Below are 13,802 nucleotides of genomic sequence, written 5' to 3' on the forward strand. Positions count from 1 at the left end.
AAAAGGGGGGTAGATCAATTCCTGGAGGAGAAGGCTACTAATGGCTACTTGCCCTGATGGTTATGTGCTATATCTCCAGTATCCAAGGCAGTAAGTTTATATGCACCAGTTGCTGGGGAACATGGGTGGGAAGGGTTTGTCTTAAGTATTCTATTTGCAGTTTCCCTGCCTCTTCAACCTATTTGCTTACAAGGTGTCCTGCTGGTACATGCCTCCTAGGAAGGACTTGGTTTAGTAAACTCAACTATGGCTGCACCATTCAGGGATAAGGCTGCAAATAGTTGCACTAAGCGAGGTTGAGTGTTCTGTCTGTGCTGGGTTGCAAAGGTTCTTCGACTACAGTTTTGGCAAATGTGGCTAGCTGCCTTCCAGTTCAGTGAATCATTCAGATAAACATTTTACTGCCTTGCACATTTTCCACTGCGCTGCCTGCCTTGCTTAGTGCTTTTCGAAAGAGAAAGAAAGCCGAAGGGAGTTGACAGCTGAGCTTCAGCTATCACCTTTGGTGGATGCCAGAGCAAACCCGTGTTGCACTAGCCTGGAATTCGACTGTAGGTTAACAACTGTGCCCCTGGAGGCGATTTAATAAATATGACGCTGTCCATTCTGATACTACTGTATTAAGAGCAATGATGACCTGTCGTGGTCCTCAAAGTAATAACTTGATCTTAGGAGTCACCTATTAAGGGTTGGGGGAGAAATGCAGTTTAATATGAACGCGTAGCATTTCTTTAGCACTTGAGCGTTTGAAGCATTTTGCATAAATGATCTTTATAATCCGCATTACAAAATGTAGGGCAGTGTTTTTGACATCCGCATTGCAGATGGGAGGCTGAGGCTGAGAGTGAGTGAAGTGAGCTTGCCTATGGCCATTTAATGAATTTATGAGAGGCAGTGTGGTGTAGTGGTTAGGGATGATCTAGGCTTGGGGAGATTCAGTTTCAGATTCCTGCCAGCCATTGAAACTCAATCACTCTGCCTCAACCTGACCTACTTCATAGGGTTGTTGTGATAATAAAATGGGAGGGGGAGATAGCCAGGTTTATCATTGTAAACTCCTTGGATGAACTTTGGGATAAAAATGTAATAAGTAAATAAATGACTGAGGCGAGGTTTAAACTCCATGTGTTCTCGTTCTCTCTTACGATGGCTACATAAGGTTTCATGATCTTTAAAAACTGCCTTTTTGTACATCTTCAGGTTGCTTTAACTAATTGCTTTTATTTTTCAAAGAGCTGAAAAGATGTGACCTCAATTATGGATGTATTCAATTATTTGGATCGGCTAGTGCAGGTTGTGACAATGGGAGGCTTCGATGCTGTTTTTCTGTATTGAAGCATTTCAGATACAAGAATCAGATGCTTTCTGCTCGCTCATCAGACTCAGACTCTGATATACACAAAGCCCTATCCTTGTTTCCTTTGTTTCTTTCTTCTTTTTTTTAAAAAAATGGGTCTGGCAAAGACTTGCTAGCCTTGGCAAGCTGTGAAAGATCGCATGTTGAAAACTCGGTGACCTCCCTGTCAGGAAGCGTTGCCTGGGCACAGAGCCAGGATGGAGTTCCAGTGAGACCTGGGATTGGTCTGAAATGTTCAATTCCAGGAAACTCTTAAATTTGAAAGCAATAAATCCATAGACTTCCCTCTCAGACAGCTGATGCAGTCTGCATCTCCTCCTGATGAGGACCTAACTTCTGGGTTTTGTTCCAGGAAATCCGTAGCTCATAACTGTTGACGTTTTTTGGCAATAATCCAGATGTAGCGGTGACACCCAATATCTTTATTAGAGCTAGATGAAAATGACAAAGCAGTGAACTAGTTCTTCAGTCTCAGAGAACTCTTCCTCTGGGCTCACAACTGATGCATACATTTGGAAAAAAAATGCATGAAAATGCAGAGAGATTTTCATGAGAAAAGAAACAAAGCTCAAAATCTGATACGAACTTGAGTTGGAATGAGCTTTGAGATGGAACTCAGGGAGTTTTGGTGATGTCAAGTTTTGCTGACTTACACACATCCTTAGTGTGGAGGGTATATTTCCTCATCTTTAGTATTTAACCAAGACTATGAGGCTGTCTATATGCTCTGGAGCCTCGGGGTGTTGCCGAATCCATGCTGTGTTGGTTATATGTCACAGCTGCCGATTCATAGCAAAGATTCAAAGATCCACAGCAGAACAGTCAGGGACTCACCCTGACTTTTCCTGTCCGAGGAAGGTCAGTGTGGCTCTTCCGCCATCTGTCCTTGCTCTGACGCTGCTCTGGGACCATTCCTGGACAGAAGGTGATTTCTTATTGGTTGCCAGAAGCTGCTGGAGGGGAGGGGGCAGGCCTAGTGAGAGTCATGGCCACCAGAAAGCCCATATTGCCTCCCCGGGGGGATTATTCGCTGCCACTCCAGACCAGTGATACTGAGGAGTTTGGTGGTGGAGTGGCACCCACTTGGTGCCATGAAGACGGCCTCTTGATGATAACACTGCCTTCCCCAGGTAGTAGATTGGGGAAAGATGTGCTAACATTTGCCATGTGATTGATGATCTGGACTTCTTGATCTTTTAATGGTGAGTGTGGGTGTGGGAGCTCTGAATGTGTACTACTGCATGCTGGAAGTTGGGGGACGGACTGGACCTTTGCCCAATGCTATTTTCTTGCTGAAAATCACCCCCAAGCCCATGTAGGTACCATTTGCTGTAATTGTACTTTTAGGAGCAAATAGGCTATATATAATCTAGTCCAAGTTATATGGATGGTAGAAGATTGCCTCCTTCCATTTCTTGGGTGTGCTCTTTAAATTTGAACAAAATGATGCATGGTGTGGAGAATGTGGATATGAAGACATTTTCCTCCTTCTCCCATAATACTAGAACCCAGTGGGGTCATCCCATGAAGTTGAGTGGTGGGAGCTTCAATGCAGATAAAAGGAAGGACTTCTTCACACAGCACAGAGTTCAACTATGGAATTCACTACCATAAGATGTAGTGATGGGCACCAATTTGGATGGCTTTAAGAGGGGTTGGAGGAGAAGGCGATCAATGGCTACTAGTCCTGATGGCTAAGTGCAACCTCTAGTATCGGAGGCAGTAAGGCTGTATATGCTAGTTGCCGGGGAACATGGGTGGTAGGGTGCTGTAGCACCATGTCCTGCTTTGTTGGTCTCTGCTCTACATTGGGTTGGCCATTGTGTGAACAGAGTGCTGTGCTGGATGGACCCTTGGTCTGATCCAGCAGGGCTCTTCTGATATTCTTAACAGATGTACTGGTGAATTTCATCCTCTTTTTGAAGGTTGAAACAGCAGGCTCGAGAACTTCACCCAAAGAAAAATCTACCTTTAAGCAGGTGTCCCAGCCTACTACTTCAAAGGAATACATCTGTCCCTTATAAAATGATTATACAACTTGTGACTGTGTTCACTCTTTGCATTCCCTTTAGCGTCATGCAATGAATTCATTGTAGCCATCTGGTTTGCTTCTCAGTGATCTTCTGAATTCCAGGCACTGTACCGTGTGTCATTTCCCCCCTCCCACCTTCACGAAACGTATTTAGTATTATGTACAGCTGCATTTTTGTTTTTTTTATGCTCTTGAAAGTTAAACGTTTGTGGTTTGGTGTACTTTTTCAAAACTAGCATGATGCCAGCTCTAAACAATACCTTGTTGTGAATGGGCTTTAATAATGATAGTTTGTTAGCACAACTTAGGTTTTAAAAGAGCCCTTTTAAAAAATATTTTAAAAACTGGAATGTTTGTTTGTGAATAGATTTTCCTAAAGTAATTCTGTCCCTTAAGAGACAAGGTTCACTGTAGTTTGTGGGAAAGTATCTCTGGATTAGCTAATGCTTTCCTTAAAATGCAGAAAGAAATTCTAATTTAAGATTAGTGTATGGAGGCATATGGTGTCTTTGCTTAAAATGTTCCTCTCCTGGGGCTTCTGCTGGCATGCCATTTCGGCAGGTCTTGTGCTTTCTCGGCATTAAGAAGAGAATCAAGATGAGGATCAACCACTGGTTAATGCTAAGCCAGGGCTTTAACAGTGAATCATATGGAAATCATAAAGGGGAAAATATTTTTGATCATGTGCAGAGCGCTCATTGGTGAGGAATTTGGAAACTGTAGGTAGCCCCCAGACACCTGAGATTAGGGCCACAGCTAGACCTAAGGTTTATCCTGGGATCCTCCAGGGTTCGCCCCTGCCTGAGCACTGGATCCCCTGTGTGTCACCTAGATGAACAGGTTTGACCCCTGGACGATCCAGGGATAAACCTTAGGTCTAGCTATGGCCTAGGAGGAAGGCTTTCCGGATGAATTAAAGACTGGTTCACACATGCATTTCCGACATTTAGCACACAGTCCTTCCCTCAAGCATGTGTATATAAATCTGTCAATTTGAGGTTAACACTGCATGCATGTAATGAAATAGACAATGTCCATGAAGACGTATGCCAGAATAGATTTGTTAGTCTTTAAGGTGTTTTAAGGTTAGTCCTCTTTGCTGTTTTTGCTGCAACAGACCAACCAGCGACCTTTCTGGAAACAGGATTACAATGTTTCCCTTAACCAATGCCTTCTAGAAGCTCTAGCACCACCCCATCTGCTTTTCCTCCATCCCTGTGTGGAGACTGGTTTAGCCATGCCTTCATCTGGGCTGCAGCCAGATAATTATAGCTCCAATTATGACCATAATTGGCAGCCTATGGCCCTTTAATGCAAGGTGCTTTTACAATAAGACAAATTTGGAAAGGAAGCAGGAAATCCATTTGTATTGTCGGGCTAATGTTGCGTCTCGCTCCCGCACGAGAGCACAGCTCTCTTGTGCTTGGACAGAAATCTTTCCCAGCTATGCTAGCAGAAAGAAAGATGGTGTATATATCAGTCCTCACGCAGGCAGGGTGTGTGTTTAGCCACTGACCTGTGCCCTTCCTGTCTGAAATGAAGGATGAGAGAGGGGGAGAATGAAATAAGTTTAAGACACATTTTGTGGCAAATGTGTAACGCAGAAGAAAAAGGGTTTGATAATCTAAGAGCGTCATCACACGGGAAAATTGCATTTGCTTACTGTTGCTTTTCCCCCTGCGCATTTGTCCCTCATTACTTCCTCTTTTGAAAGAGGAAGTAAACAATGTGCACGTTGCCCATTCAGTGGGCTGTTTTGATCCCACTGCTTCTCTTGCACACAGCAGGAGAGAGCGGCAACTTCCATCTTTAAAAATAAGTCAGACTTACTGGGGTGTTTTTTTGTCTTGTGAAGAAGGCTAGAAGAGGTGGGAGGCAGACGATGTCGTGAGAGGGACCTGCAGAAATCCGTGAGTGCGCAGTAATGAGTGTGCAATAAAATACTCATCTGATGGAGCTCTCTAAGTCATTCTAGGGTATTATCCTTAATAGCATCAACTAAAATGCTGTAAAGTTCAAGTTCTCCAGATGTCTTCTCTGGGCTGGATGTTAAGCAGAAGGACAATAAAAAATAACAGCCATGAAACTAAGGGGAGAATAGAGGCATGATAGACGTTTATAAAATTATACATGGGTGTGTCTCATAATAGTAGATTTTTGGGATCATCCAGTGAAAATGATTGGCTGTACAAGGAGATTCAGGATAAAGGGAAGTAGTTCTATACACAACGCATGGAAACCATCATTGCTACAAGACAGTCATCCCTAACTGAGCGCCTTCCAGATGTATTGGGCTACAACCCTGTCATTGCCAGCCGGCATGGTCAAAATGTAAGAAGAGCCCTGCTGGATCAGACCAAATAGCCAATCACTGTGGTGGTTGAGGATGATGGGGGTTGTAGTAACAACACAACCAGTTAACTCCCTGTTGGGGAAGAGTGCCGCAAGATGTGGTGGTCGCCACTGACCAAGATGCCTTAAAAAGGGGATTCAAAAATAATCATGGAGGATGGATTGATCAATGGCTGTTGGTTGTGATGGCTCTATGGAACACCCACACAGGTTCAAAGGTAATATGAATCGCAGTCCATGGGGAGCAACAGCAGGAGAGGGCTATTTCTCTCTTGTTGCCATGTGTCAATTGCTCCTTCCCTTAGTAGGGCCATTTAGAGAACCAGGATGCCCCCACCCCGACCTGAGGTTCCCTGCCTGAAGGTTCTTCAGTCATAAGCAGAAACTACCCACGACCCTGTTTTCACAGCCACGATGACTGAAAAGCTGCATTAGCCAGTGTACGCTTGCATACTAGATGCTGGGGGCAAGCAATGAAAAGGCTTGCTGGCTCCATGCCCTGCTGGGGACATTTTACTGGCCACTTCTGGGAGGGGGGAAAGAATGCCAGATGAGATGGACTTACTCTTATCCAACAGGACTGCTCTTACGTTTGTGTGAGCTGCTAAATCCTGTACTAGAAGCTGAAGTGTGCTGCTAGGCATACAGATATTTACACACACACACACACACACACGATCATAGCATTCATTTGATTAAAAAGGTTCCATGCCAGGAGTGCATTATTTGATGATTTGATTTTTCTCATGCTAGCTTTAAGGCACATTATGCCTCCCTGTCTTGGTCTCTTGATCTTGGCTCCTTTTTGCCCTGATTGTCCTGCCCGCGTCCGTCACATCCACAAACAGAGCAAGCTGTATTACAACCTTTATGTACAGATTTGTGCTTGCTGCCTGATTCTTCTGTCTTTCAGGCATCTGTACAAATATTGCTGCTGCCCCTTTGTCTTTTCTGATCCACTCTGCGTGCAGCAATATTTGGCAGTGTGTCCTCTGGAGCACCACGGGATTATCAAAGCTGGATCGTCGTTGTTGCTGCTGATGTTGTTTTTGTATGTATGCACCACGGTCTTTCTGGAATCTCCTGAGAAAATTATGATGGCCGTGTAAAAGGCCTGTTAGCTTCCTGCAGTTAACTGGTGTATACATCTCTTTGAGCGGAGCTGGGTCTACCATTTTGAGAACCGAGGAGGAAGGTCGGTGGACATCCACACATGACTGGGGAGAAAAGGATTCCTTGTATTATCACCATTGTCCAGTCGAACTATGGTAACCGCACCTATTGGCTAGTGTCCATTGTATCACCAACACACGTCCTCCCCTTCTCCCTCGAACCTTGGCTGCAGTTATGCTGTGTGCTAAGAATGGTTGAAAGCTTTTCATATGATGACTTTTGAGTCTATATATAAGTAAAAATGCACTGCTTAAAAGGAAACATATGGACAACTTGCCTGGTGCATCTGGGGTGTGACAAAAATGTGGGCTGCCACAACTCCTTGGCTGTTAAGTATATCACTAGTTGCAAAGCTGGATTCACCCAGCAGATGAAAAAAAAAACTGCTCTAATACTCTTTTTGAGTATTTTGTTTGTTTTTCCCCATAATCCAAATGTCAGTTGTGCCAGAAGTTGATCAGAATGTGTCTTTGGTGAGTTGGAGACAGGTCCTTTGAAAACCTGTGTAGTACCAGCTCTGCTCATGTGCCTACACTAAGCCTAATTCAGTGGCATAACTAAAACAGGGAGGGCCAATAACGCAGTGATAGAGCATATGCTTTGAATGCCAGAGAGCTCAGGTTCAGTCTGTAGCATCTTCAGTTAAAAATTATCAGGCAACAAAGATGACCTGAGACCCTGGAAACCTGCTGCCAGTCAGTGCAGGCAATACTGGGCTACATAGGCCAAGGGTCTAATCTGCTATAAGAGAACTACCTGATACTCTCTGTTCCACGTTGGCTTCACTGGTTAGGTAGGTGGCAAGCAGAGGCTGGGTTCAGACAACATGATAATCCAGACTCAAGATTTGTGTATGGGTTGAGTGTGGGTTGTTGTTAAACTGTGGGTTATTGTGTTGTCTGAACCCAGCTGCGATAAACCATGGTGAATAACCCGTTGTTCACAATCCAACAACAAACCATGGATTCTTGTCATGGGTTGTTTGTGGTTAACAAACCATAGTTTGTTAGCATTCCTGGGTTCAGACAACACAATAACCCACATTTTAACAACAATCCACAGTTCAATGACAACTCACGCTCAATCCTTGCTCAACCCTTGAGTCTGGGTTATCATGTTGTCTGAAACCAGTCAGAGACATGGCCTTAACTGTGGAAACACCCTATCTCTGGGACGCCCTCCCTAGTAATGTTTGCTTAGCGCCTATGCTTTTATCAGTTAGATTCTTAGTAGGGGCACTTCATTTTCCTAGTCTTTTGCTGAAAATATTTTCTAGAAGCTGTTGCATTTGGCTGTTGGATTGCTAATATAACTGTCACATTATTGTTTTTGTTTTTGTTATTATTTTAAAACAACAATTTAAAATGATTTTGTAAAGGGTTGATCACATTTTAAATAAATGAATACATTTTTAAAAGGTAAACACGTGATTGGGCAGGAAACATTTCTACCAATCTTAAAATCCTTCTGCAATCCCTCTGTCACTCCATGTAACCAGCTATTCCTCTGCTCAAACTGGCTTGATTTTTCCTCTGTGGAGTTAGAAGCCTTTCTGTTCTTTAATGGCTTAGGTTTCCCTGCTTCTCATCCGCTCGCTCGGGGTCAAATGCTTTCCTGATTGAAATGTATGTCAATGCCTTAATGTACTACCCCCCCCAAAAAAGGGGGGGGAACTAAGGACAAATCAGCAGCGAGTTGTAACCCTGCTGTTGATGTTGCTTGGTTTTGATGGAGGCCCCTTAACCACACACATAGGATTGCTATTGTACATCGTGAGTTTAGGCTGCTTCTACGAGTGATGCTAAGAATACATTCTTGTATCCAAATGCCCATTTTAATCATTTTTTTTATTGTGAGTTTTAACAAAATAAAACAATAAAAAGGGGTATTTGCAACTACATACTTCAAAGCCTCCGTTTCAAAAACCACAACGTTCTAAATGAAAAAAGAAGAAAGGGAAAGTAGCATAAATTACACATAAACTTCCATGAAAGCAGACCAAATGGCCAAATTTAAGTCCAAGTGTAAATGGCACCTGTATGCCACTCTTTTAAATGTTGCTAGTGTCCATTTTTAAACGTTTCGGAAAGTGGGAGTGTGGCTAGAATTCCCCCATCCTATTCCCTAAGCATTCCGTTTCAAATTTTTAGGTGCTCAGCTAACTTGGGATGTGGCTTTTTGTCCTGTCAGAGCCCTGATGACAGCTAACGCTAGGAATGGTGGAGAAATCTACAACTGATTACTATGAATACAACCTGCAGTTTTTCCAAGTCATGTGGATTCCGTGGACTTGCAGACCTTTTTTTAAAAAAAACTTGTTGGAATTCTGAGCTTTTTTTAAATTAATTTTTTTGATGGCTTTCAGAAGCAACTGCTGTGTTCTCTCATGCATTTTGCTTAAAAACTTGAATTTTGCTTAAAAACTTGATTTTTACACTAGATTGCTTTGACTCTACTGCTGTTCAGGGTTTTTTTCCTGCTGCTTTTGGGTGGGCTTTATGATACTTTGATTTTGTTTCATGACTGTTTATTATTGTTTGAAAGTTGCTTCGAACGCTGCCAGTGGGAAAGCAGAGTATAAATATCGAACGTAAAAATAAAGACATAATTTACACATCCCACATAGCTGAACTTGGGTTTGCCCCGTGTTGATTATGTTTCACCGCGGTTATGTTTCACCTTGCCGACCAAGGGCAAGATGGATGGATGATATTCTGGAGGTGATGGACTTGACCTTGGGGGAGCTAGGGGTGGTGACGGCCAACAGAAAGCTCTGGCGTGGGCTGGTCCATGAAGTCACGAAGAGTCGGAAATGACTGAACGAATAAACAACAACAAACTAACTACAGACACAGAATGAGCCACTGTTATGTTTTCAAGGTCTTTCAAATCGTTTTGCTTTTTTCCCTCCTTGAAAGGGGAAACCGGGCTTGGGAAATCAACGTTGATGGATACCCTTTTCAACACCAAGTTCGAAGGGGAGCCGGCCTCTCATTCACAGCCAGGGGTTCAGCTGAAATCCAGTACTTACGACCTTCAGGAAAGCAACGTCCACCTGAAACTGACCATTGTTAGCACTGTGGGCTTTGGGGATCAGATTAACAAAGAGGACAGGTAAGCAAGCGGCTGTATCTCATTGAATGGAAATCAGGATTTCCTCCATCCCTGGACAGTTTTAGCCTCTTGAGAATCTATTGTAACACTACAGTGGTGGCCAAATTGAGGGAGACTTGGGAAGCTGCCTTTATATCAGGTCAGGGAATTGGTCCATCTTGCCCAATGTTGACTATTCTGGCAATGACACTCCAGAGCTGCCTTCCCCAACTGGATGCCCTCTGGGAATGTTGGCCTAAAATTCCCATCAACATCAGTGGCTGGGGGTGATGGGGGTTATATTCCAACATGTCTGGAGAGCACAGGGTTGGGTGAGGCTGCTCCAGGGTCTTGGGATGAGCTGTTGCCTGATCCTTTTAACTGGAGATGCAGGGATGGAACCTGAGGTCTTCATCATACAACACATGTGTTCTATCACTGCATTATGATTCCTTCCAAGACAACTTGAGGTGGGGCTATATATTGGGAATAGAGCACATGCGTTGCATGCAGAAGATCCCGTGTTCCATCCCTGGTTAAAATGAACTTGAGCAGCAGGCCCTGGACAGGTCTTTGCAAACCTGTTGCTACACAACATTGGCTAGATGAACCAATGTTGGAAAGGCCTTTTGAAGACACCCTCACTTGCAGAGGCTGGCTTGTGGGAGACACAGGAAAGGTCTTTCTTCTCTGTTGTCCCCGTGCTCTGGAACAGTGTATTTGGAGTTGTGACTACTCCCTGTTCTCTCTGCATTCAGGAAGGAGGTCAGGAGACATCATTTTAAGTTGGCTTTTAAAATTGTTGTGGCTTTTTTAAAGGTTGTTTTGAACTTCTGAAGATGTTTTTATTTGATTGTGATTCTCATTTTCTGAAATCATTGTAAACTGGTTTGCTTCAGAAAGGCAGAATAGAAATACAATAAATGAATGAACCAATAATCTAGCTTTGAATGTGTCTACTTGAATGTGTCAAGTGGTCTACTTCTGTGAACGTTGCAGTGTTGAAGTCATGAATTTGTACAAGGTTACAGCTCCTCTTCTGGGAACTTGGGACTTACCAGTTCTTTCCAGCCCAAGGAGGAGATGAGCAGACCACTTGCATGAGCAACACCATTTTTACTCAAGGCCATCAATTTGGCAGTATTTTTTTTACTGAAGTCTGGGGTATTCCCAGAACCGATTCTCATTTTCTGTGAATGGAGATTCGTTTGCTGTTTGGAGGACCTGGTTGACATTATATACAGGCTTTGTTCATTTGATGCAAATATATAAGGAAATTATGGATTGGAGTGGGGAGGCATTGCAGGCTGTTCATGAAAAGCTTTATGTAAGCCATGTGATTTCAGGAACTTAGGCAGAGACTTGGCTCCTTTCATAAATGAACTGTTGGAAAAAGAGCATTCCACATTTTGCAATGTGTTCCATGTCTTTTCTCTCTGCTCCGTTCCCTTTTTTTATAAAGCTATAAGCCCATCGTGGAGTTCATCGATGCCCAGTTCGAATCTTATCTACAAGAGGAACTGAAAATCAAACGTGTGTTACATAGCTACCACGATTCCCGGATCCACACCTGCTTGTACTTCATCGCCCCTACGGGCCACTCTTTGAAATCGCTGGATTTGGTTACAATGAAAAAGCTCGATAGTAAGGTAGGAAAGAATTGTGTTGTCATCCAATGAGGAAGTATCACTTTGCTACTCTTCTTGGTTCTGCCATTCCATATGTGAAGCAGGGTGGATTTGATTAATCAATTTGATTTAAATCACGATTTAAATCACTACTTAGAAAGACTCGATTTAATCATGTGACTCCCCCCCCAAAAAAGTGCACTCTATTCATTGAATTTTTTGAAACTTAGCACTTAAGAGGCAAGGGGTTGATTCTGTGTACATAGATTTGCAAAAGAACAATGGGATTGTGATCTCTGCAGACGCATATTCACAGTTTTGAGAACTGTAAAACCAAGCATCTGTGATAATACCTTCTAGATAGAAAAAAATTGCCCAATAATCTTACAGAAACCTCTGGAAGAGCATGACATTGTGAATGGATTAACGGAATTCATTTACCAAAAAATTTAAACATTGCATGAATACACAGCCTCATGCTACATAATTAAAAACTAATCCTTATTTCATGATGAATAACCTTTGGACTATAATGTATCTTAAATAGAAAACCATCTTTAGATAGATTTTTCCTCAAAAAGCATTTTATTAAAAAAAATCTGTTTAAATAATAAAAAAATCCCATTTAAATTAAAAAAAAATCCGATTTTTAATTTATTTATTTTTTAAAATCATTGATTTTTATCCACTCTGATGTGAAGACATCAATGACATATTGTTTCACACTGCTCTCTCTTCTGCCATGTTGTTTACTATTAAGTAGTGCTGTGCTGAAAATTTTGATTATTCTATTTTTGGCATTTTGTGGGGGTGGGGTGGGGAAAAATGAAAAATCTGGTGAAAGAGGCATTCTTCCTGAATGCCTATTGGAGAGGGAGAGGTCACATGGTCTCCAGTAGGCATTCAGGAAGAATGGCCGAGATCCTCCAAGTAGAAATAAGAAATAGAAAGAAGGCTACACTTTAAAGAGGTATGTGGAAACGCTGTCACCCTCCCCAAGAAGAAAAATTATCCAAAGTTCTCCCTCCAATGCCTCTTTCACAGGAAGAGAAAATGTTCCTGAAAAAAGGGAGCAGGGTTTGGCTCAGCACTGCTATTAAGGATGGGCCATTGCTTATAGTGGTAGGCACATGTTCTGCGTACAGAAGATTCCAGGTTCAGTCCCTGGCATCTCCAGTTAAAAAAGGTAATCAAGTAGCAGGACCAGGAAAGGCCTTTCTCACCGGAGTCCCTGGAGAATTAGTGCTAGTCTGAGTTGAAAACATTGGAGTAAATGCACCAGTGCTATTTAGTCAGTATAAGGTAGCCTCTTTTGTTCAGTGGGATGCATAGTATGACCTGGAATATCCACACCCTCTCCCTTTCTTCTTTCTTTGCTTTCCTACAGGTTAATATCATTCCTATAATCGCAAAATCGGATGCCATCTCCAAGAGCGAGCTGACAAAATTCAAAATTAAGATCACAAGCGAACTTGTCAGCAACGGGGTGCAAATCTATCAGTTTCCTACTGATGATGAATCCGTGGCAGAAATAAACGGGACAATGAATGTAAGTGAAAGAACAAATAAAAACAAACCTGCAGTGGGAGCACTTTGGGGTAATTTGATGAGATATTGTAGTGAGGAAACTGCCCCTTGCCAATTAATTGCAAGTCCTGCCCGAAGACCACTTTGATGCACTTTCAGCCATGAGGACTAGATGCTTGCCTTCTTAAAAATATACAGAGAGGTCTATACAACCCATTCTGTAGACATGATGTGGAGAAAAGGAGGCTAAGGGAGACACGATAGAGGTGTACAAAATTATGCATGATATGGAGAATGTGGATAGGAGACATTTTTCTCCCCCTCTCAAAATACTAGAACCCAGGGTCATCCCATGAAACTGATTGGTGGGAAATCCAGGACAAATAAAAGGAAGGACTTCTTCACACAGCACATAGTTAAGTTATGGAACTCACTGCCACAGGATGTGGTGATGGCCACCAATCTGGATGGCTTTAAAAGGGGGTTGGATAAGTTCCTGGAGGCAAAGGCTATCAATGGCTACTAGCCCTGATGGTTGTGTGTTATCTCCAGTATTCGAGATCAATAAGCCTGTGTGTACCAGTTGCTGGGGAACATGGGCGGGAGGGTGCTGTTGCCCCATGTCCTGCTTGTTGATCCC

General features: G+C 42.8%; 1 protein-coding gene across 5 annotated transcripts in view; it reads left to right on the forward strand.

The window, feature by feature from the left end:
- The window catches only part of SEPTIN6 (septin 6), a 53,734-nt gene that overhangs the window by 21,136 nt on the left and 18,796 nt on the right, over positions 1-13,802 (forward strand). For all 5 annotated transcript variants that reach the window (XM_063142025.1, XM_063142026.1, XM_063142027.1 and 2 more), the window contains exons 3-5: positions 9,833-10,028; positions 11,470-11,656; positions 13,023-13,184. In XM_063142025.1, the coding sequence (XP_062998095.1) occupies positions 9,833-10,028; positions 11,470-11,656; positions 13,023-13,184 (545 nt within the window). The remainder of the gene's footprint in view (positions 1-9,832; positions 10,029-11,469; positions 11,657-13,022; positions 13,185-13,802) is intronic.

Source organism: Elgaria multicarinata, chromosome 15 (assembly GCF_023053635.1).
Source record: "Elgaria multicarinata webbii isolate HBS135686 ecotype San Diego chromosome 15, rElgMul1.1.pri, whole genome shotgun sequence".
NCBI classification, from domain to species: domain Eukaryota; kingdom Metazoa; phylum Chordata; class Lepidosauria; order Squamata; family Anguidae; genus Elgaria; species Elgaria multicarinata.